The sequence below is a fragment of the Entelurus aequoreus genome, linkage group LG10 (genome assembly GCF_033978785.1).
Source record: "Entelurus aequoreus isolate RoL-2023_Sb linkage group LG10, RoL_Eaeq_v1.1, whole genome shotgun sequence".
NCBI lineage: Eukaryota > Metazoa > Chordata > Actinopteri > Syngnathiformes > Syngnathidae > Entelurus > Entelurus aequoreus.
In genome coordinates, this window is record NC_084740.1 from 74383381 (window position 1) to 74407450 (window position 24070).

Here is a 24070-nt window from a genome sequence, read left to right on the forward strand (position 1 = left end):
ATTGTCAACTAGCATAAGAAATGAAAGATAGATATTTATTAAGATGACAAAGAAGTCAAAGAAATGAAGATATAAAACATAATATAACGGGGAAAAAGAGAAATTGAAAAAATAAATGAATATAAAAAATGTGTGGAAAACAGTATGAGTTTTTCACTTTTTTTTTTACTTATTTGTTTATCATATTTCTCTGTTTTATTACATTATGTGTTTTATCTTGTATATAATAAAAAGAGAAATCAAATAAATAGATACATCTAAAAAATGTGGGGAAAACTTGGTATACTGAGTTTTTCACTTATTTGTAGGGATGTCCGATAATGGCTTTTTGCCGATATCCGATATTGTCCAACTCTTTAATTACCGATACCGATATATACAGTCGTGGAATTAACACATTATTATGCCTAATTTGGACAACCAGGTATGGTGAAGATAAGGTACTTTTTAAAAAAATTTATAAAATAAAATAAGATGAATGAATTAAAAACATTTTCTTGAATAAAAAAGAAAGTAAAACAATATAAGAACAGTTACATAGAAACTAGTAATTCATGAAAATTTGTAAAATTAACCGTTAAAGGTTAGTATTATTAGTGGAGCAGCAGCACGCACAATCATGTGTGCTTACGGACTGTATCCCTTGCAGACTGTATTGATATATATTGATATATAATGTAGGAAGCAGAATATTAATAACAGAAAGAAACAACCCTTTTGTGTGAATGAGTGTAAATGGGGGAGGGAGGTTTTTTGGGTTGGTGCACTAATTGTAAGTGTATATTGTGTTCTTTATGTGGATTTAATAAAAAGAAAAGAAAAAAAACGATACTGATAATAAAAAAAACGATACCGATAATTTCCGATATTACATTTTAGCGCATTTATCGGCCGATAATATCGGCAGACCGATATTATCGGACATCTCTACTTATTTGTTTATCATATTTCTCTTTTTTATTACATTATGTGTTTTATCTTGTATATAATAAAACAAAAAGAGAAATCAAATAAATAGATAAATCTAAAAAATGTGGGGAAAACAGTATACTGAGTTTTTCGCATTTTTTCGTCATATTTCTCTTTTTTTATTATATTATGTGTGCGCACGCAATTTATTCATCAAATTCACAAAATAATAATCGCATCAAAGCGTAATAAAGTTCAATAAAGCGTAATAAAACGTATCAAAGCGTGATTTAAAGCGTACCCAAGCGGCATCAAATCGTGAGGAACGGTAACAAAGCGGGAAATAATTCGTATCAGAGCGTATCAGAGCATAACATTACTTCGGAGATCGGGATATTCGTGGAAAAATTGACAAAAATGACGGCGCTTTGCTCGCCGCTTTAAAGCGCGGCAAGCGCCGTTGGTGTGAACCAGGCCTAATCAAAATGCATAGGTAATTGTGTGCTATCATGAGGTGAGTGGCTATTTAAATATCTTTGTTAATCCGGTGCTTCACACTTGAATTTCAATTATCCATCATTAGTCACAGGTTGTTACCCGCATGCAGGATTTAAAATGAATTAAAAAAACAAAAACGGCCCTCTTAAGGCCAATTAATGGAAGAAATATATACATTGTGTTGTCATGCAATATTATCTAAAAGTTCATTTTTCATTTTAAATATTAAAGTGTTAGTTTTTGAAGGATCCAGCATCAGATTTTAGTTCATTTCATTTTGCAATACCAGTTCTTCCAAGTACGAGTTGCGTCACAGATCTAATTTAACTCGTATCCCCACTTACCACTGCACATTCATACATTCATAGTGCATTATTATCTCTAATTATAGCCAGGGTGTTTAATTACCAGATGTAGAAAGAGTGCGGTAAAAATACGTACGTAATGTACGCATTAGTTTCGCACCAACAGCCCAGTGGCAGGTAATATTGTATTTTTGCCTCATTCCTGTGAGAATCCTGCGTGTGACTGAAGCATTAAGAAGCTGGACTACCCAGGCCTGGCTGCAGTGTGCTTAAACAATCATCACGGAGTATCTGTAAGAAGATAATACTGAATCATCACTTTCTCTATCGGACATGTTAGGTTGGTAGTAGATTTTTCACGCTTTAGTGAGGCAAAATCTAACTCACACCCTCAGTTGAGGAGGTTTTTTTGATAAATCTGGAGGTTACCCACAACCATATTTTAGTTTTTGTAGTAATTATAGACTGACAATAGTTTTTGTGTAGTTTAACAATTTCATTGTGTTTTTATGAAAGATTGATACATTAAAAAAAATACATGTGAGTGAAAAGCGCTGATAAAAATAAAGACAATTCATTTATTGCCGCGTAAAAACATCCTTCAAGACAATAAAGCCGATGCAGCGTCAAGTCTCTGCACAATGCTTAGTAAGCACTTTTTATTTCTATACAAAACATATCGGAGAGGCTTTGCTCAAAAGTCACAAGGCTCCTTCAAATTTCATGGCAGGTATTCTGGGAAAGAACAAACAAAAAGGAGGGGGGGGCAGTATTTCATTAACAAATATTTCCAAGCAATAAATATGCGTTTATAAATAGTGTCAATTTACAGGAAAATAATAATAACAATAAAAAACTATGTGCTCGTGGCCTTTTGTCTATAAACAATTTCATGTCGTCAACATTGTTCCAGCAAATTCAAATAAAAATAAAAAAACATGTTGCAAAGACTGCATCACTCAAATGTTCACATTATTTGAAAAAAAAAAATCAAATAAAAAAAGTTTCGGTTTAATCTGTCTAACAACAGAAAAAGACCGAGTGGGTGATGGCGAAGGAAGAGGAAGAGACAACAAAAAGTAGTCAGTAGTCATGAAACCGTAATATGTACAAAGCTTTTACTCCATCTATCAAATGTTGACGAGAGTCCAGTAGAACAGTCTGAAGATGACGCCTTCCCCCTACAGTCCACCAGGGGGCGAGGCAAAGTTGCATAGACTTCGCAGCTTACGCACAAGCTAGCTGCCTTTAGGGGCGAGGGTTTGCTACGGTTAGGAGGACTGACGGCTTACTTCCTAAATGTCCAAATGAGGAACACAAATGTGGAGTCCACTGTCGCTGGGGAAAGAAAAGCATCTTCAGGACGAGGAAGGCAACGGGCTCGCCTGCGAGGAGAAACACGACTATTTACGCTGGAAACGGCCAAAAACACAGGACATTGAATGCATCGCTCCCAATGAGACTAATAGTGGAGGGCCATGAAGGTCTCCTGTGTTGACTTTTACACAGCAAGGACACACATTTGATCCAAAAGGAGACCGATACGGTAACACTTTTTGGTGTGTTTGTGTGGTAATAAATGTAGGGGTGTAACGGTACACAAACATTTGGGTTCGGTACGTAGCTCGGTTTAGAGGTCACGGTTCGGTTCATTTTCGGTACAGTAAGAAAACAACAAAATTAGGGACGTCCGATAATGGCTTTTTGCCGATATCCGATATTGTCCAACTCTTAGTTACCGATACCGATATCAACCGATACCGATATATACAGTCGTGGAATTAACACATTATTATGCCTAATTTGGACAACCTGGTATATTGAAGATAAGGTCCTTTTAAACAAAATTATAAAATAAAATAAGAAATAAATTAAAAACATTTTCTTGAATAAAAAACAAAGTAAAACAATATAAAAACAGTTACATAGAAACTAGTAATGAATGAAAATGAGTAAAATTAAGTGTTAAAGGTTAGTACTATTAGTGGAGCAGCAGCACGCACAATCATGTGTGCTTACGGACTGTATCCCTTGCAGACTGTATTGATATATATTGATATATAATGTAGGAAGCAGAATATTAATAACAGAAAGAAACAACCCTTTTGTGTGAATGAGTGTAAATGGGGGAGGGAGGATTTTTGGGTTAGTGTGGATACAAGGCTTTGCACAGTACTGAATCTGCACTTTTAAAGGTTTTTAATGACTTGCTTTTAATGTCTGATTCTGGTAGCTCTGCCATTTTAGTGCTTTTAGATCTTACAGCTGCCTTTGACACAGTCGACCACACAATTCTTTTAGACCGCCTGAGAGACTGTGTGGGTGTCAGGGGGACTGCATTAGAGTGGTTCAGATCCTACCTGTCAGAGAGGTCCTTCTCTGTCAGGCTGGGGGACGCCACCTCTTCTTCTGCTCCGCTTTACTGTGGTGTCCCCCAGGGATCCATTCTAGGCCCCATCCTGTTTTCCTTGTACATTCTCCCTCTTGGAGAGATTTTTAAGAAACATGGAGTGTCTTATCACTTTTATGCAGATGACTGCCAAATGTATATGCCAATTTCAAAAGGCCACGGCCCCCTGACACCCCTTCTCAACTGTCTATGTGATGTCAAGGCTTGGTTAGCCCAGAATTTTTTAATAATGAAGGAGGGAAAAACGGAAATTTCAGTTTTTGGTCCGGCCCTCACTGACTTGGGACCATTGCAAAATCATGTGCGTCCCAAAGTCACCAGCCTTGGCGTCACTATAGACAGCGATTTTAAATTCGACAAACAAGTCAATGGCGTTTTAAAATCGTGTTTTTATCATCTTCGTCTTTTAGCAAAGGTAAAACCATTTTTATCTTTTAACCTTTTTGAACAAGTCGTGCATGCTTTTATTTCAAGTCGCCTAGACTACTGCAATGCACTTTATGCTGGCATTAGCCAAAAAGCTCTCTCCCGGTTGCAGTTAGTCCAGAACGCGGCAGCACGACTTTTAACAGGGGCCAGGAAACGTGAGCATATAACCCCAATTCTTCGGAGTTTGCACTGGCTCCCTGTTCATTTTAGAATTGATTTTAAATCCTTGCTGTTTGTTTTTAAAGCTTTACATGGACTGGCACCTCAGTATATCTCGGACCTCATCCAAATTTACACTCCTGCGCGCGCTCTGAGGTCCGAGAGCCAGCTCCAGCTCGTGGTGCCCAGGACGAGACTTAAAACCAGGGGAGACAGGGCCTTCTCTGTGGTCGGCCCTAAACTCTGGAACACTCTGCCCCTCCATGTTCAAACTGCTCCCACAGTGGAGTGTTTTAAGTCTCGTCTAAAGACCCACTTTTATTCTTTGGCTTTTAACACTACGTGAGTTGTGTGGTCTTCTGTCCTCTGTTGTCCTGTGTGGTTAGGGTTAGGGTTATAAATTTTGATGTCTATTTTACTGTTTTAATTGGTTTCACCCTTTAAAATCGTTTTTAATCATATTTATTTTTTATATTGTCTCTGTATTGGTTTTCTATTCATTTATTCTTTGTTTTTATTCAGTCATTGGTGTAGCATAATATTGTTTTTAATATAGTTTTTAATATTGTTTTTAATATTGTTTTTAACATGGCTGTGCAGCACTTTGGAAACATTCTTGTTGTGTAAATGTGCTATATAAATAAAGTGGATTGGATTGGATTGTACTAATTGTAAGTGTATCTTGTGTTTTTTAATGTTGATTTGATAAAAAAAAAATTAAAAATACGATACCGATAATTAAAAAAACAATACCGATAATTTCCGATATTACATTTTAAAGCATTTATCGGCCAATATTATCTCTAAACAAAATATCAATTTTTGGGTTTATTTAGTAATGCACTATATTAATTTATATTATTATGTTTTGTCAACTTGTACTTCTTTGTCATTGCCTGAAATAAATAAATAAATGAAATGGGAAAAAAAATTTGATTTACCAAATTAGCAAAATCTTCCACCAAAAATATTTTTCTTAGTGGAATATTTGATGTGAAGTAATGGGAACCTCGGATAGGTCAATAATTCATAATAACATTGATTTTGATTCAATATTATGTTTTGAGCAATGACAGTTTGAAAGAAAAAAAAACAGCTTTGTTTTATTAGTCAACATTACAACTTTTTCTAAATTACATTTAACCTTTAAGCTTTTTTATTTCACTTTTGTTATGTTTTTGTTTATTTTAATAGTATTTTTAGAATGTGCCGTGGGCCTTTAAAACATTAGCTGTGGGCCGCAAAAGGCCTCCGGGGCACACTTTTGACACCCCTGCTATAGATAATAAAAAATTAAATGTGATAAATCTATGGATAAAAAGCAGAGCCTGGCGACACATGCGCGTTTATCATAACTCTCTCTCTCTGTCTCTGCCCCCCCTCACCAATGCTGCTGCGCGCACAATTTGTTTTGTTTTTAACCCCTTCTTAACCCTGAACGTACATTGAAAATACATGCAACCCTAACTCAAAATGCCGGACATTTGAGGCATTTAAGAAACTCCGCAAAAGAGGACATGTCCGGTGAAAAGAGGACGTATGGTCAGTCTATCCTAGCTCGTTAGCTGCTAGCATGCCGTGTGTTGTGCATTGTTTACACAACGTGCGTTACGCTACTCAATATGTCCGTGTGGAAACTCGTTCGGTACACCTCCGAAACGAACCCCCCGTACCAAAACGGTTCAATACAAATACACGTACCGTTACACCCCTAAATAAATGTAATTTTTTTTAAATAAACCATTTTTTTTTAACAACCAACATTGAGCCAGGAAGTAGTCTTTGTCATTAAGTTGAATGTACCAGGCTTGTATTTTGTCAAGTCCTGCAAAGTGTCTATACTGTAAATATTGTACTTATTACGCACCAGCTGCTTGTTTCTAACGTGCATCTGAGTTGTAGTCTTCATTAACAAATTTGCAAGTGTTAAAATCGCCATGTAAAATTGCTAATGCTAATCAGTAGCATGTATATGGCATATCCCATGTAAATTAGCATCGAGAGAGCGCATTTTTATTTTGATGTACTTTAACCTCTAAAGGCCTTAGTGGCCACATGCGTGGACAGCACCTTTTAGCTCTTATTTCCAAAATTTTGTACACTACTGAATTGGGGTCTTATGCCGACACGTGGACACTTATACTGCCATCTGGTGGTGTCAGAAGAGTATAACATACAATGGAATTTGAAAAAAAAAGTGTAAAAATAAAAATTAGCATGTCACTACACATGAAGTACACGTTTGTGTACTTATGGACTAAGTACATCATATCAAAAGATGATTTTTAGTTTTTATTCTAATTAGGGTCCAATAAGCCCAAATAGCAAAGAGAAATAAAAAAAAGCATGTAAACAAACAGCTTGGGCCTTAAGAGGTTAAAGTGCTTTCTATCAGGCTTACTGGCATGGAAACTGCCTGTTTACCCGCAAAATGCTTGAGCCGTGTCGTGTCTGCAACCACACGTGACGTCTCGTGCAACAAAGATATCACAATATGTATGGTATGGTATGGTATTGTTTCATTTTATGTGAAGCGGTACTCAGTACTACAGACGGAATTCAGTCAGTTCCTATAAAAGTACCAAATTCGGTACCCAACCCTAGTAAGTTCATGTTTTTTTTTTTAAAGTTCCAGCTGTGCATGCTAAAAATGAGTTCGGTAACAGAAGTAGTACCTAGTTCCGTATTGAATTAAGCCAAGTAGGAACCCTTCAGTGCAAAACAGGCACTATATATTATTATTATTATTATTACTTATTAAGTATGCATTATTTCCTCTTGCAGTTTCATTACTGAATTGCATATTCTAATTTATCCACTAAACACGAAAGGAGTGATGTAGACAACCACAGGGTATCACACCTGACATCTTTTAATTGCAAAACCACCTTGATAGCCTTGATTCATCTCAGAAGAGGTAAATTGTTCAATAAATAAAACTGAAAAATAACCAAAGGTATTTATAATTTTAAACATAATAATGTATAACAAAAATTTTTATATTAATTTCCATATAATTATTTATATTTATTAATGCCTAAGAGCAGGAGACATTTCTCATGATTTAGATAAACATAACATTTGGAAAAACAGTGATGTTAAGTTTTATTATCTAAAGCATGGGTTCTTAATCTTTTTGACCTCGGGGCCCATCTTTTCCACTCAAATATTAACACTGAATTATCAGTCCTACTCTTGAATTTAATCGTATTCAATAATCATATCTAACCTAGTTACAGTTTAACAGAATAAACCTTGTCAAATGATATACAAGCTTATGTCATGCTGATTACAAAAACAAATACATATAAAATGCAAAACAAGGGACTCAAAAAAACTAAACATAAACACACATAATTAGGCAGTTCTAAAACATTTTTTTTTAATTCTAACTAGATTAATGATAAATGTTTCTTAAATAAACATTCGATAAATTAAAGTGCAAATTAAAATACAACTTTACCACTTTCGTTATATTTTTTGCGCTTAAAGGCCTACTGAAATTAATTTAAACGGGGATAGCAGATCCATTCTATGTGTCATACTTGATCATTTCGCGATATTGCCATATTTTTGCTGAAAGGATTTAGTAGAGAACATCGACGATAAAGTTCGCAACTTTTGCTCGCTGATAAAAAAAAGCCTTGCCTGTACCGGAAGTAGCGTGACGTCACAGGTTGAAAGGCTCCTCACATTTCCCTATTGTTTACACCAGCAGCGAGAGCGATTCGGACCGAGAAAGCGACGATTTCCCCATTAATTTGAGCCAGGATGAAAGATTCGTGGATGAGGAACGTGAGAGTGAAGGACTAGAGTGCAGTGCAGGACGTATCTTTTTTCGCTCTGACCGTAACTTAGGTACAAGGGCTCATTGGATTCCACACTTTCTCCTTTTTCTATTGTGGATCACGGATTTGTATTTTAAACCACCTCGGATACTATATCCTCTTGAAAATGAGAGTCGAGAACGCGAAATGGACATTCACAGTGACTTTTATCTGCACGACAATACATCGGTGAAGCACTTTAGCTACGGAGCTAACGTGATAGCATCATGCTTAAATGCAGATAGAAACAAAATAAATAAGCCCCTGACTGGAAGGATAGACAGCAGATCAACAATACTACTATCAGGAGACACCGAACCAAACACTGGACCTGCAACCACACGGTTAATGCTGTGCCGCCTGTCGAAGCCTAGCAATGCTGTTGCTAACGACGCCATTGAAGCTAACTTAGCTACGGGACCTCGTCAGAGCTATGATAAAAACATTAGCGCTCCACCTACGCCAGCCCTCATCTGCTCATCAACACCCGTGCTCACCTGCGTTCCAGCGATCGACGGCGCGACGAAGGACTTTACCCGATCATCGATGCGGTCGGCGGCTAGCGTCGGATAGCGCGTCTGCTATCCGAGTCAAAGTCCTCCTGGTTGTGTTGCTGCAGCCAGCCGCTAATACACCGATCCCACCTACAGCTTTCTTCTTTGCAGCCTCCATTGTTCATTGAACAAATTGCAAAAGATTCACCAACACAGATGTCCAGAATACTGTGGAATTACGCGATGAAAACAGAGCTTTTTGTATTGGATACAATGGTGTACCAATACTTCCGGTTCAGCCATTGACGTCATGCGCAAACGTCATCATATCGAAACGTTTTCAGCCGGAAAATTTAAAATGTCACTTTATAAGTTAACCCGGCCGTATTGGCATGTGTTGCAATGTTAAGATTTCATCATTGATATATAAACTATCAGACTGCGTGGTCGCTAGTAGTGGCTTTCAGTAGGCCTTTAAGAAACTTCTCGCTCCAGATTTCTTGTTTGATATCGTTGATACTGCCACAAGTGGTGAAAACGTGTATTACAACGGTGGACTGCTAACAACTGAAAAACAGATCTTTTTTGGTGGCCAAACAACGGTAAAGAAAGATGCCATTGCTATTATTTAACCTTTATTTATCAAGGAAAGTCACATTGAAATCAAGAATTTATTTTCAAAGTGTCTTGTCTTGCCCAAAGACCCAACAGCAGCGTGGATTCTGAACTCTAAACTCTTAAGTTTCTGGACGCCCACTTAACCATCTGTGCCACGCCGCCTCAATACTGGTAATAATTTTAGTAGCAGAAGAAATAGAAGTAGTAGTGTTATGTTCTGTTTCGTAGTTACGTTATAGCGTCCTCAAGAACCAAAACATTTAAAAGAAAGACTGAACACTGCAAAAAGTGAAATCTAAGTAAGATGAAATATCTCAAATAAGGGTGATATTTGCTTATTTTCTGTCTGATAAGATAATTCTTCTCACTAAGCAGATTTTATGTTAGAGTGTTTTACTTGTTTTAAGGGTTTTGGTCCTAAATGATCTCAGTAAGATATTACAGCTTGTTGCTGAGATTTGATGACCTATATTGAGTGAAACATGCTTGAAACTAGAATATCAACTGTTGCAAAGCTGTGTCATCAACACTCACAAGTAGAAAACTACTTTTTTAAAGTAATCATTTCTTATTTCAAGCATGAAAAAACAATCATGATGCCGAGCGCATATCATTATGTCAAGATAATGGCACTAGCATTTACTTAAGAATATTTTCAACATATTGAGCAAAAAGGTCTCATTTTTTTTTCTACCAAGAAAAGTGCACTTATTAGTGAGAATATACTTATTTTAAGGTATTTTTTGGTTCATTGAGGTTAGCTAATTTTACTTGTTTTGGAAAGTCTTGACAAGCCACATTTTCTTGTTCTATTGGCAGATAATTTTGCTTAGTTCACATAAAATAACTAATTTTTGTAATTTTTTTTCTTGTTTTTGAACACTGACTTTTTGCAGTGAAGATTATGCATGTTTTAAATAAAAGTCACGTTAATAGATTTTCGGGACCTTTCACAGTCATGTTTAAGACCTTTTAGGAGAATTTTAGACATTTTAAGGCCTTAAATTGAAATTGTTGGATTTAGCTCTTTTTAATACCCCGCAGATAACCTGGAAAAGGAGTAGGAGTACCTTCGTCCAAGCTGAACTCAGTGTGTGTGTGTGTGTGTGTGTGTGTGTGTGTGTGTGTGTGTGTGTGTGTGTGTGTGTGTGTGTGTGTGTGTGTCGCTTACCAGAGTAAAGTGGTCGTAGACCTGCATGAGGTCATCAATCTTGTACTGCTCCAGCACCACAAAGTTGTCCAGGTTAGGGCTCCCCCTGCGGGCGCAGTCCTGGCAATGCACCACGTAGGTCTTCTTGCTGTTGCTCTCGCTGGTCACAAAGAGCAGGTCGTACACCTCCACCTGTGCCGGCAGGGTAAGAACACACCCAGTGTGAGCCAAGGAGACACTTCTGGACAACCTCTTTCACCCAGGCTTTACCTCACAAATACTGCAGTAGTGGGCTGGCTCGTGCTGGGTGCGCCCGTGCCAAACCAGCGACTTCCCCGCAGTCAGCAGAAGCTCTCGCTGCATCTGACACTGCTTCAGAGTTCGCAGCAAGCAATACCTGATGTGTACATGTTGACTTTAGTTCAACAGACCAATAGATACAATGGGGAAATGTTGTGGTTGAGGAGCAGGATTTTAAATACACTAAAAGTAAAATGTAATGAAGAACTAAAAATGGGGAATAAATATTACGCACTAAAAATTGCACTATATACACTACCGTTCAAAAGTTTGGGGTCAGCCAAACAATTTTGTGGAATAGCCTTCATTTCTAAGAACAAGAATAGACTGTCGAGTTTCAGATGAAAGTTCTCTTTTTCTGGCCATTTTGAGCGTTTAATTGACCCCACAAATGTGATGCTCCAGAAACTCAATCTGCTCAAAGGAAGGTCAGTTTTGTAGCTTCTGTAACGAGCTAAACTGTTTTCAGATGTGTGAACATGATTGCACAAGGGTTTTCTAATCATCAATTAGCCTTCTGAGCCAATGAGCAAACACATTGTACCATTAGAACACTGGAGTGATAGTTGCTGGAAATGGGCCTCTATACACCTATGTAGATATTGCACCAAAAACCAGACATTTGCAGCTAGAATAGTCATTTACCACATTAGCAATGTATAGAGTGTATTTCTTTCAAGTTAAGACTAGTTTAAAGTTATCTTCATTGAAAAGTACAGTGCTTTTCCTTCAAAAATAAGGACATTTCAATGTGACCCCAAACTTTTGAACGGTAGTGTATAGATAATAAATAAAACAAAAAACACTATTTTTACACCCGTATTGCACACCAAGAAAAAGAGCAGATTATCACAACACAGTTTAAAAAATGCATACGATCTAAGTTAAAGTTAGTTAAAAAATGTACTCCAAGCTTTAAAAATATATATGTCAATGAAAAAGCATATTATTTCGGTACTTTTCTAAATAAAGGGGACCACAAAAAAATTGCATTATTGGCTTTATTTTAACAAAAAACCTTAAGGTACATTAAACATATGTTTCTTATTGCAGTTAAGTCCTAAAATAAAATAGTGAACATACTAGACAACTTGTCTTTTAGTAGTAAGTAAACAAACAAAGACTCATAATTAGTCTGCTGACTTATGCAGTAACATATTGTGTCCTTTATACACCTATTATTATTATTACGGACAAGAACATTTATTATTAATCTACTTGTTCATTTACTGTTAATATCTGCTTACTTTCTTACATGTTCCGTCTACACTTCTGTTAAATTGTAATAATCACTTACCGTATTTTTCGGACTATATGTCGCAGTTTTTTTCATAGTTTGGCCGGGGGTGCGACTTATACTCATGAGCGACTTATGTGTGAAATGATTAACACATTACCGCAAAATATCAAATACTATTATTTATCTCATTCACGTAAGAGACTAGACGTATAAGATTTCATGGGATTTAGCGATTAGGAGTGACAGATTGTTTGGTAAACGTATAGCATGTTCTATATGTTATAGTTATTTGAATGACTCTTACCATAATATGTTACGTTAACATACCAGGCACCTTCTCAGTTGGTTATTTATGCCTCATATAACGTACACTTATTCAGCCTGTTGTTCACTATTCTTGATTTATTTTAAATTGCCTTTCAAATGTCTATTCTTGGTGTTGGCTTTTATCAAATACATTTCCCCCAAAAAATGCGACTTATACTCCAGTGCGACTTATATATGTTTTTTTCCTTCTTTATTATGCATTTTCGGCCGGTGCGACTTAAACTCCGAAAAATACGGTACATTTAATATATTTTTCTCCATGTCATAAAAAAATCAATAATTATTGATATGAACCAATACAAAACACTTATATCGTGATAGAGTTTTTAGCCATACTCCCCAGCCCTAGGCCTGTATATCAATATTCAGGCCACACGACAAGAAGAACTGCAATTCTCACTTGATCATCTCAAAGAGCTTGTGGTCGGACACTTTGATGTTCCTGGCCAAATTCCAGGACAGGTGGATCATGGGAACGATGGACTTGACGCTGTGCAGTTTGTTCCACTCGTAGCGCTCCACCGCCAGCTTGTACTGATGGGCTGACATATGACACAAACAGAGGAACACCTCAGCCGATCCCCTCCATTGTCAACGACGGGCCAGTCGAAGTTATGTCCTCACCTGTCAGGGGTCCTACATTCCAGGCGATGTTGTTGCACCAGCCGATGGCCTGCACCCAGTGCACGGTGCCCGTGTTGAGCCACACCAGGTCCCCGGGGCGCTGGATGAAGCGGTAAACAGGCACGTTGGTCTCGTACAGGTCCTCCAGGTTGGGCCACCAGGACCCCATCAAGAAGTTGATGTTGTTCCTGTCGCCAAAACCCCACAGAAATCAGCATGAATTGGAAAATGAGCCGGAAGTGAGCGAGAAAGACGCACTTTTCACAGAAGCTGTTGATGACACCCCAGTACGGCTCTGGCACGGCGAACCACTCGCAATCCCCAGGACCGATGTTGATGTTGACCGAACAGAAGTTATTGTTCTCTTGGTGGCCTACAAAGACAAGGGAGAGTGGTCAGTAAGAGTGGGCCAATATCTTCAGAATGTCGGTTCTACCTGGTGTCCTGCTCCCCGGAACCTTCATGTAGAGCTGCACCGTGTTCATGCCCAGGATGGTGTGTCCCACGTGGCTGAGCAGGTTGCCAGCTGACACCACCCTGGCGAAGGCCGGCAGTTTGCTCAGCTCCTGGAGCTGCTGCTTCCACCTGAAACCCAACCAGATTGTATGAGGTGACCATGAATGAAAAAACTGCAGACGACCGCAATGTATGTCGACCAACACCTTCCATCATTTTTAGTGACTCACGGTTCACCTACTTGTTTTCATCCGAGAGGTCTATGTTGGTGCCGAACTTTATGTGCTTGAAAGGACATTTCCTCCGCCGCGCCAGGCTGAAGGGCAGGTAGCATTATTGTTAATCAGGGACACAGGGAAACCAAACCGTCCATTGCATAAACAGGCAAGCAAAGCAAATCACCCGTCAGACGAGGCCGCTTCTGCTTCCATCTCCTTCTTCTTCTCGCTCTCCTCCTGTTGCGACAGAATGTGCTCGGTTAGGCAGAAGTAGGGAGAAGGGAAGGAATATTGGAGTTAAAGTGACTTTCAAGGGTGTCCAAAGTGCAGCCACCAGCACATTGTAAAAAATATCACTGCAAAAAAACACAAAGTAGAATTCAAAAAGCAAATGGGTGTAAAGTAAATGGGGGAAGTTGACAATAAATATTAAGAGATGCAGGATGGGTTTTTTTTTTTCAAGCCAATACCGATACAGGTAACTTTCTGCTTCTCAATAATGATGCTGCCAAACGATTAACTTTTCTATTCTATGTGGATTTAAATGTCATTTGTGCACATGCACCTTTCTTTGCGGCTGGCTTCGGGGCAGCTTCTTCAGCAGCAGGCATCTTCTTAGGCTTTCAAAACAGTCATAGCGATGCTCGCAGTTCAGGTGGCTGATAATGTTTAAGTGTTGTCCTCGCGGAATGTTTGCAGAACGTTCGGTGCAAATAGCTTCCTCTGAAGCAGTGAAGAAATCCTACAACAGGGGTTCCCCAAACTTTTTGACTCAGGGGCCGCATTGGGTTAAAACAATTTGGCTGCGGGCCGGGCTGTATGTATGTATATGTATGTATATATATATTATATATACACCGTATTTTCCGCGCTATAAGGCGCACCTAAAAACCTCCAAGAAGAAGAAGAAGCGCTTCTTCTTCTACGGGGGAAAATGAAGTCGGCGGCTGCTTACCGTAGTTGCGAGACCTAAACTTTATGTAAAGACCCAAAAATGGCTCTTATTAAGAGACACGCTTACGAGGCAGAGTTTAAACTCAAGGCGATCAGTCACGCAGTAGAACACGGGAATAGAGCAGCAGCGAGAGAATTTAACATTAACGAATCAATGGTGCGGAAGTGGAGGAAGCAACATGATGACCTGCGCCAAGTAAAGAAGACGAGGGAACAAAGCGAGATGGCTACAGTTGGAGGACAGAGAGCAGCAAGTAGAAGTGTCAGTACAATCACAATTTGTTTTGTTGACATTCCCTTTAGCGCAGCTCCATCTAATGGATGCATAACGTAACCACAGCCTCTACTGTAGCATCTATTCTATGCGCCTTATAATGCGGTGCGCCTTATATATGAACAAAGTTTTAAAATAGGCCATTCATTGAAGGTGCGCCTTATAATCCGGTGCGCCTTATAGTGCGTAAAATACGGTGTGTATATATATATATATATATATATATATATATATATATATATATATATATATATATATATATATATATATATATATGTGTGTATGTATGTAAAATTGCAACTTTACTCATGTTGGTTTTCTTCTAATAATATGCTTACCTAGCATGATGTTGCTGTTAAAATGTAGAGTTAGCACTATAGTTATGCTCATATACCATTTATACCTTAATGTTGCATTGTTGTATTTGATATATGGCATCTATTACATTAGATACAGTAGGTAATGTTGTATTTTTGCCTCATTCCTGTAAGAATCCTGCATGTGAATGAAGCATTAAGGAGTGGGACTACCGTATTTCCTTGAATAGCCGCAGGGGCGCTAATTAATTTAAAACCTCTTCTCACCCCTGCGTTTACCAAAAGCAGGCGAGATTGCCATGCATGCGGTAATTATTTTAAAACCTCTTCTCACTCCGGCGCTTACCTTATCATGAAAAACACATTTAATAAAAAAAACGTTATTATGGTCTTACCTTTAGGTATAAATGAGTCCATGCCAGCTCCTTTTGAAGAAAAGCATCGATATAGAAGTCTTCCTTCAGTTTTAAAAGTCTCTCTGTCTCGATGGAGATCTTCCTTTTAAGTATTACCTCCTGCTTCGATTGAAAGTCCAGTTTAGAAAACTGTTTTATTTTAGATATGTAATCCTCCATGGTAAAATAAATGGCTGCGCACTATTGCTGCTGTTGTCTTCTTCTGCAGCACAGGTCTTCTGCAGTACCAGCAGTCGCAAGAAGGACCACTAGCGCCCTCTACCACCAGGAGGCGGGAGTCATTTAATGACTCATGTTTGACCCGGCGGAAGTGCCAAGCATGCGCTAATTATTTTGCGAAACGAGTTTGACCCGGCTGTAATTCGAGGCATGCGAATACCACATTCCCGGCGCCAATTCAAGGAAATACGGTATCCATGACTAGCTCCAGTGTGCTCAGACAACCACAAGGTAGCATATGTAAGCAGATAACACTATCATCTTTGTCTTTGGGACTTATCAGGTTGGTAGTGCATTCTTAACACAAGCTTTAAGTGAGGGATGAGGCAAAAACTAACCCAGACCCAGTGTATGTGCCAAGTCACAGTGTAAATGTAAAAAGTGGATTAAATGATTCCCGGGCGCGGCTACGCTGCTGCCCACTGCTCCCCTCACCTCCCAGGGGTTGATCAAGGGGATGGGTCAAATGCAGAGGACAAATTTCACCACACCTAGTGTGTGTGTGACAATCATTGGTACTTTAACTTAACTTTAACTTTAAGTACATAACAGTGCTTCTGGGAGACACACACTACGTTGTAGATCAGGGGTCACCAACCTTTTTGAAACCAAGAGCTACTTCTTGGGTACTGATTAATGCGAAGGGCTACCAGTTTGATACACACTTAAATAAATTGCCAGAAATAGCCAATTTGCTCAATTTACCTTTAACTCTATGTTATTATTAATAATTAATGATATTTACACTTAATTGAACGGTTTAAAAGAGGAGAAAACACGAAAAAAAATGACAAATTTTGAAACATAGTTTATCTTCAATTTCGACTCTTTAAAATTCAAAATTCAACCGAAAAAAAGAAGAGAAAAACTTAAAAAAAGAATTTATGGAACATCATTAGCAATTTTTCCTGATTAAGATTACTTTTAGAATTTTGATGACATGTTTTAAATAGGTTAAAATACAATCTACACTTTGTTAGAATATATAACAAATTGGACCAAGCTATATTTCTAACAAAGACAAATCATTATTTTTTCTAGATTTTCCAGAACAAATATTTTAAAAGAAATTCAAAAGACCTTGAAATAAGATTTAAATTTGATTCTACAGATATTCTAGATTTGCCAAAATAATTTTTTAAAATTTTAATCATAATAAGTTTGAAGAAATATTTCACAAATATTCTTCGTCGAAAAACCAGAAGCTAAAATGAAGAGTTAAATTAAAATGTATTTGTTATTCTTTACAAAAAAAAATAAAAAATTGACTTGAACATTGATTTAAATTGTCAGGAAAGAAGAGGAAGGAATTCAAAAGGTAAAAAGGTATGTGTTTAAAAATCCTAAAATAATTTTTAAGGTTGTATTTTTTCTCTAAAATTGTCTTTCTGAAAGTTATAAGAAGCAAAGTAAAAAAAATAATGAATTTATTTAAACAAGTGAAGATCAAGTCTTTAAAATATTTCCTTGGATTTTCAAATTCTATTTGAGTTTTGTCTCTCTTAGAATTAAAAATGTCGGGCAAAGCGAGACCAGCTTGCTAGTAAATAAATACAATTAAAAAAATAGAGGCAGCTCACTGGTAAGTGCTGCTATTTGAGCTATTTTTAGAACAGGCCGGCGGGCTACTCATCTGGTCCTTACGGGCTACCTGGTGCCCGCGGGCACCGCGTTGGTGACCCCTGTTGTAGACAAACACAGCTCTTTGGAACATGCAACCTTGTTCTGTTCTAAGATGTTCTGTACTGACCCGTAGCGACTCCTGGAAGGACGAGGCCTGGTACTGGGCGTATTTGACGATGGTGGTGCGCGAGCGGCTGCTCTCACAGAGCCACAGCTTGTGGCTGCCGCTGGGGTCCCAGTTCTCGTCGGTGGGCTGAGCCAGCTGGGTGCGCACCTCCACCAGATGGTCGGGGTTAGCCTCCACTAGCGTCTTGGTGGAGAAGAGGCCCAGGTCTGTGCAGGACGGCAGCAAACAGTGCGTTACTTCTTGAATTAATTCTGGCATGTGATTGACGTTCTCCTCCTGCAACATTGTTTTTTTAAAATTTGCGGATGAATGACGACAAAGAAGGCGGCATGTGTCAATCATGCTGACAATCTGGTGGAATAAAGTGTGAATTTGTCAGATAGGCTGTCAAATGTAACTATGGCAACAACACAGATTATTGGTCTACTCTCGACTAGTTATGCCTGCCATGCAGTAATAATTGCCACTTGCAGGTGGTGCTGTTGCTACACATGTAACCATTGTAGACACACCCACAGAGGTGTGTCAGACCTAAAGAGGTTGCAGTTTCCTACCCAGTTTAAGAGCTCCCGCCAGGCCTCGGATGACGGTGACCGGGTTAGCAGGGTTGGTGCAGAACTGATGGAGAGGAGGGTAAAATGCGTCCCTCTTGTTTTCCAACTGTGAGAGAAGCAAGGAGTATTTTACAACTGTTTTGACTGCAGTCTTCTTCGCTGTCCGTCGCGCTCACATAAATACTGGGCGTCGGCGGGTTGAGCTTGTCCTTTGGCAAAGGAGGCGAGGGCGTGCCCGGGGGTCGCGGCGGCGGACACTTGTCCAGGAGGACGCTGCTCGTCGACAGGCCATTCTTGCCCAGGTTTCTGCGGGGTCACAAGTCATGTGATTACAGCCAAACAGGAGGATGCAATTTGGTTGGTTTGGAAAAGCATCAGAGATATATATAATAGTTTATTCCCGGCATTAGTCACGTATGGACACCTGTATGTTTTACTGCAATAACATATGCTGGAAGCTTGCTTGACTTTTTAGGAGGCGGAGTAATAAAGTGCACTTTGTGTTAAACACTTGGCTGTAACACTTTACAATATTAACACGTTTACGTACAGTAAAACCTCACTACAGCGACCACTCAAGGGAAAGAACAAAAATGGCTATCATAGACAGGTGGCCACAAAAAATGGGTGATAAGGCCTCATATCTATGTCACAATATATTGGATATTGTGACATAGAATATCACTTGCTGTCAAACACACCTGTTTCAACTCGACACTGTTGAGTATAGATCAATCACTTTGAACATAACAAAAATATACATGTTAATCCTATAATTAACAAACCAGATTTGTTTAAAAAGACAAAACAACTAATACATGCATTTTAAAAGAAAAAATATATGTATCCGAGCAAATAATGTGATGATGTCGTATTGACCATGCCCCCATTACCACAAATATCTTGCAAATCTAACTATTGTTACTGTCGATATTTGTATGAATCCGCCAACCTTTGTTTACATTCAAGAGCTCTAGCTAGCGGTTAGCATGCCCTCTGACTGTGTGTAGTGTAGCATGTTTAGTTATTCCTCATTCTCCAGTGATGACTTGCAAAAACTGTTTATCTTCCGCCATCGATGCTAGGATTGCGGACTTAAAAGTGTCTTTGCTTTGTGGAGGGGAATTAGCCGCGAGCGAGGACATTACATTGCGTCGGCGCGTTCGTTTGCTTGTTCCTGCAACATTTGCAGACAAAGCTAGAATGTGTCATCAACATGCATTATCATGATTTAACGATAGAATTACCCTACTTTTCGGACTATAAGTCGCAGTTTTTTTCATGGTCGGTATAAGTCGCACCGGGGGCGACTTATGTGTGAAATTATTAACACATTACCGTAAAATATCAAATAATATTATTTAGCTCATTCACGTAAGAGACTAGACCAGTGGTTCTTAACCTGGGTTCGATCGAACCCTAGGGGTTCGGTGAGTCGGCCTCAGGGGTTCGGCGGACCCTCCGCCGCGGAGGTCGAGACACACCCGACTCATCGTGTAAATAAAAACTTCTCCCTATCGGCGTATTATGGATACGGCAACAGCAGAAGTCACACTGATATTGTTGTGAGTTTATGCACTGTGTTGGTGATGTTCATGCATAGTTCATTTTGTGCACTGGGAAAAAAACATAACTTATATATATACATTTTTCATTAAAGACGGGTTTGGTGAATGCGCATATGAAGCTGGTGGGGTTCGGTACCTCCAACAAGGTTAAGAACCACTGGACTAGACGTACTGTATAAGATTTCATGGGATTTAGCGATTAGGAGTGACAGATTGTTTGGTAAACGTATAGCATGTTCTATATGTGATAGTTATCTGAATGACTCTTACCATAATATGTTACGATAACATACCAGGCACCTTCTCAGTTGGTTATTTATGCCTCATATAACGTACACTTATTCAGCCTGTTGTTCACTATTCTTTATTTATTTTAAATTGCCTTTCAAATGTCTATTCTTGATGTTGGCTTTTATCAAATAAATTTCCCCAAAAAATGCGACTTATACTCCAGTGCGACTTATATATGTTTTTTTCCTTCTTTATTATGCATTTTCGGCCGGTGCGACTTATACTCCGGAGCGACTTATACTCTGAAAAATACTGTACATGCATTCAAAAGAAAATATATGTATCCGAGCAAATAATGTGATGATATCATATTGACCATGCCCCCATTACCACAAATATCGTTACTGTCGATATTTGTATGGATCCGCCAACCTTTGTTTACATTCAAGAGCTCTAGCTAGCGGTTAGCATGCCCTCTGACTGTGTGTAGTGTAGCATGCTTAGTTATTCCTCATTCTCCAGTGATGACTTGCAAAAACTGTTTATCTTCCGCCATCAATCCTAGGATTGCGGACTTAAAAGTGTCTTTGCTAAGTCGCAGTTTTTTTCATAGTCGGTATAAGTCGCACCCCCGGTGCGACTTATACTCAGGAGCGACTTATGTGTGAAATTATTAACACATTACCGTAAAATATCAAATAATATTATTTAGCTCATTCACGTAAGAGACTAGACCAGTGGTTCTTAACCTGGGTTCGATCGAACCCTAGGGGTTCGGTGAGTCGGCCTCAGGGGTTCGGCGGACCCTCCGCCGCGGAGGTCGAGACACACCCGACTCATCGTGTAAATAAAAACTTCTCCCTATCGGCGTATTATGGATACGGCAACAGCAGAAGTCACACTGATATTGTTGTGAGTTTATGCACTGTGTTGGTTTTGTTCTTTGAACAAGGTGATGTTCATGCATAGTTCATTTTGTGCACTGGGAAAAAAAACCATAACTTATATATATACATTTTTCATTAAAGAAGGGTTCGGTGAATGCGCATATGAAGCTGGTGGGGTTCGGTACCTCCAACAAGGTTAAGAACCACTGGACTAGACGTACTGTATAAGATTTCATGGGATTTAGCGATTAGGAGTGACAGATTGTTTGGTAAACGTATAGCATGTTCTATATGTTATAGTTATCTGAATGACTCTTACCATAATATGTTACGTTAACATACCAGGCACGTTCTCAGTTGGTTATTTATGCCTCATATAACGTACACTTATTCAGCTTGTTGTTCACTATTCTTGATTTATTTTAAATTGCCTTTCAAATGTCTATTCTTGGTGTTGGCTTTTATCAAATAAATTTCCCCCAAAAATGCGACTTATACTCCAGTGCGACTTATATATGTTTTTTTCCTTCTTTATTATGCATTTTCGGCCGGTGCGACTTATACTCCGGAGCGACTTATACTCCAAAAAATACGATAAAAGCTCCATCATATTCAAAATGTATATAATTAATCATCTATTTTACACAACCCTACATTCAACTATAAAAAAGTAGTGCATCCTTTGGTTTGATTCGTGCAGATTGAGTATGAAAGCTGGAGATGTCTTACCTGCAGGCTTTGAGCACCTCGCTGGAGCTTGGGTAGATTGAAACAGAAGACCAGGGGGCCAGACCAGCGGGAGCTGAGTGTCTATGCACGCCTTCAAGAGGCCCCGCCTTCTGCGGGCTCCGAGAGTCCTCCTTCCCGTTCAGCGTGGGGCCCTCGCTGTTGGACTGGCTGTTAAGGCAGGAGAGGCCGCGGGCGGAGGGCGCTGCGGTGGCCGACAATGGCGAGGACGCAGACAACTGCTCTGACGTAGCTTTGGCAGCGACCGAGTGGACATTGTTGATTTTCTCTGAGAAAGGCCCACCGTGGTTACTACAGTTATTATTGTCGTCGTTTGTCGCGGTTGTGTTGGCTTGTCCCTTTAGCAAGGCTGAGAGCTGAGGATTGTCGGAACTGGGCGGGGCACCGGGTCGTGGCGGGCTGGCAGGGCCATCCGTCCCCCGCGGCTGGACGTGATTAGTCAGTCCCTGTGCGGGCGTGGTGTTGGCCGCCACGCCCGCACTGCTGTCGCCGCCCTTGTTGCTGCCGCTGCCGCCCCCGGAGGGCGCATTGTCTTTGGTGTGGACCCCTGAGGTAGTGGCGGAGTGGGGAGGCGAGGACAAGTGGTTGGGGGTGGACTGGGGGGAAGTGGGGGACAAAGAGGAGGCCGAGGACGAGGCAGTGCAGGGCCCAGAAGAATGCCCCACCTGATTGAGAATGCCCGAGGAAGAGAAGGAGGTCTGGGGGGAAGAGGAGGAAGAGAAAGGGGGTTCTCCATTGGGACCTGCCGAATGTGAACCTGGACCTTTGTGAAGCCCCTGGACACAGACGAGGAGGAAGCGGATGAATGTTAATGAGCAGCACTTTCAACCGACAACTGCTTTTTATCACCTTAAAGACACATGCAGTACTATTTAACAACCCCAGACAAGAGGGTTGCACAATTCTGCAAAATATGTGAATCGCTATTTTTAAGCTTAGGAATGAGATGGGACTATTTTTCTGCACACAAGTTCAGGACCATACAGCAGGTAATAGAGGTGGGAATCTTTGGGCAACTCACGACTGGATTACGATTCAGGAGCTATTATTTGATTAAAAATCGATTGTTGATGCATCTTTAATTTGAGTTTTCAGTAGAGATGTCCGATAATGGCTTTTTTGCCGATATCAGATATGCCGATATTGTCCAACACTTAATTACCGATTCCGATATCAACCGATACCGATATATACAGTGGTGGAATGAACACATTATTATGCCTAATTTTGTTGTGATGCCCCGCTGGATGCATTAAACAATGTAACAAGGTTTTCCAAAATAAATCAACTCAAGTTATGGAAAAAAAAGCCAACATGGCACTGCCATATTTATTATTGAAGTCACAAAGTGCATTATTTTTTTTAACATGCCTCAAAACAGCAGCTTGGAATTTGGGACATGCTCTCCCTGAGAGAGCATGAGGAGGTTGAGGTGGGCGGGGTTGAGGGATTTGAGGTGAGGTGGGGGGTAGGGGGGGTTAGCGGGGGTGTATATTGTAGCGTCCCGGAAGAGTTAGCGCTGCAATGGGTTCTGGGTATTTGTTATGTTGTGTTATGGTGCGGATGTTCTCCCGAAGTGTGTTTGTCATTCTTGTTTGGTGTGGGTTCACAGTGTGGCGCATATTTGTAACCGTGTTAAAGTTGTTTATACGTTCACCCTCACTGTGACCTGTATGGCTGTTGACCAAGTATGCCTTGCATTCACTTGTGTGTGTGAAAAGCCGTAGATATTATGTGACTGGGCCGGCACGCAAAGGCGGTGCCTTTAAGGCGGTGCCTTTAAGGCTTATTGGCGCTCTGTACTTCTCCCTACGTCAGTGTACCACTCCGTACAGCGGCGTTTTAAAAATTCATAAATGTTACTTTTTGAAACTGATACAGATCATTTCCGATATTACATTTTAAAGCATTTATCGGCCGATAATATCGGCAGACATCTCTAGTTTTCAGTTTTACATTTATTTTCGTTTCACTAAATGAGCGTTTATCAATGACAACTAGGGCTGCAACTAAAGATTAATTGGATAATCGATTAATCTGTCGATTATTACTCCGATTAATCGATTAATAATCGGATAGAAGAGACAAACTACATTTCTACCCTTTCCAGTATTTTATTGGGGGAAAAAAACAGCATACTGGCACCATACTTATTTTGATTATTGTTTCTCAGCTGTTTGTACATGTTG

General features: G+C 39.5%; 1 protein-coding gene across 3 annotated transcripts in view; it reads right to left on the reverse strand.

Annotated features, from left to right (window-relative positions):
* Window positions 1-2133: 2133 nt before the first annotated feature.
* Window positions 2134-24070, reverse strand: part of kdm6a (lysine (K)-specific demethylase 6A) — a 123279-nt gene continuing 101342 nt past the window's right edge. Inside the window, exons 13-25 of one of the 3 annotated variants that reach the window (XM_062061664.1) lie at window positions 21864-22657; window positions 18625-18754; window positions 18449-18554; window positions 17895-18100; window positions 14149-14201; window positions 13988-14062; window positions 13727-13875; window positions 13549-13663; window positions 13291-13478; window positions 13067-13208; window positions 11070-11196; window positions 10821-10991; window positions 2134-3097 (exon numbers count right to left, since the gene is read on the reverse strand). In XM_062061664.1, the coding sequence (XP_061917648.1) occupies window positions 3071-3097; window positions 10821-10991; window positions 11070-11196; window positions 13067-13208; window positions 13291-13478; window positions 13549-13663; window positions 13727-13875; window positions 13988-14062; window positions 14149-14201; window positions 17895-18100; window positions 18449-18554; window positions 18625-18754; window positions 21864-22657 (2283 nt within the window). In that variant the 3' untranslated portion in view covers window positions 2134-3070. The remainder of the gene's footprint in view (window positions 3098-10820; window positions 10992-11069; window positions 11197-13066; window positions 13209-13290; window positions 13479-13548; window positions 13664-13726; window positions 13876-13987; window positions 14063-14148; window positions 14202-17894; window positions 18101-18448; window positions 18555-18624; window positions 18755-21863; window positions 22658-24070) is intronic. The other 2 variants (XM_062061663.1, XM_062061662.1) reach the window with 2 other exon arrangements.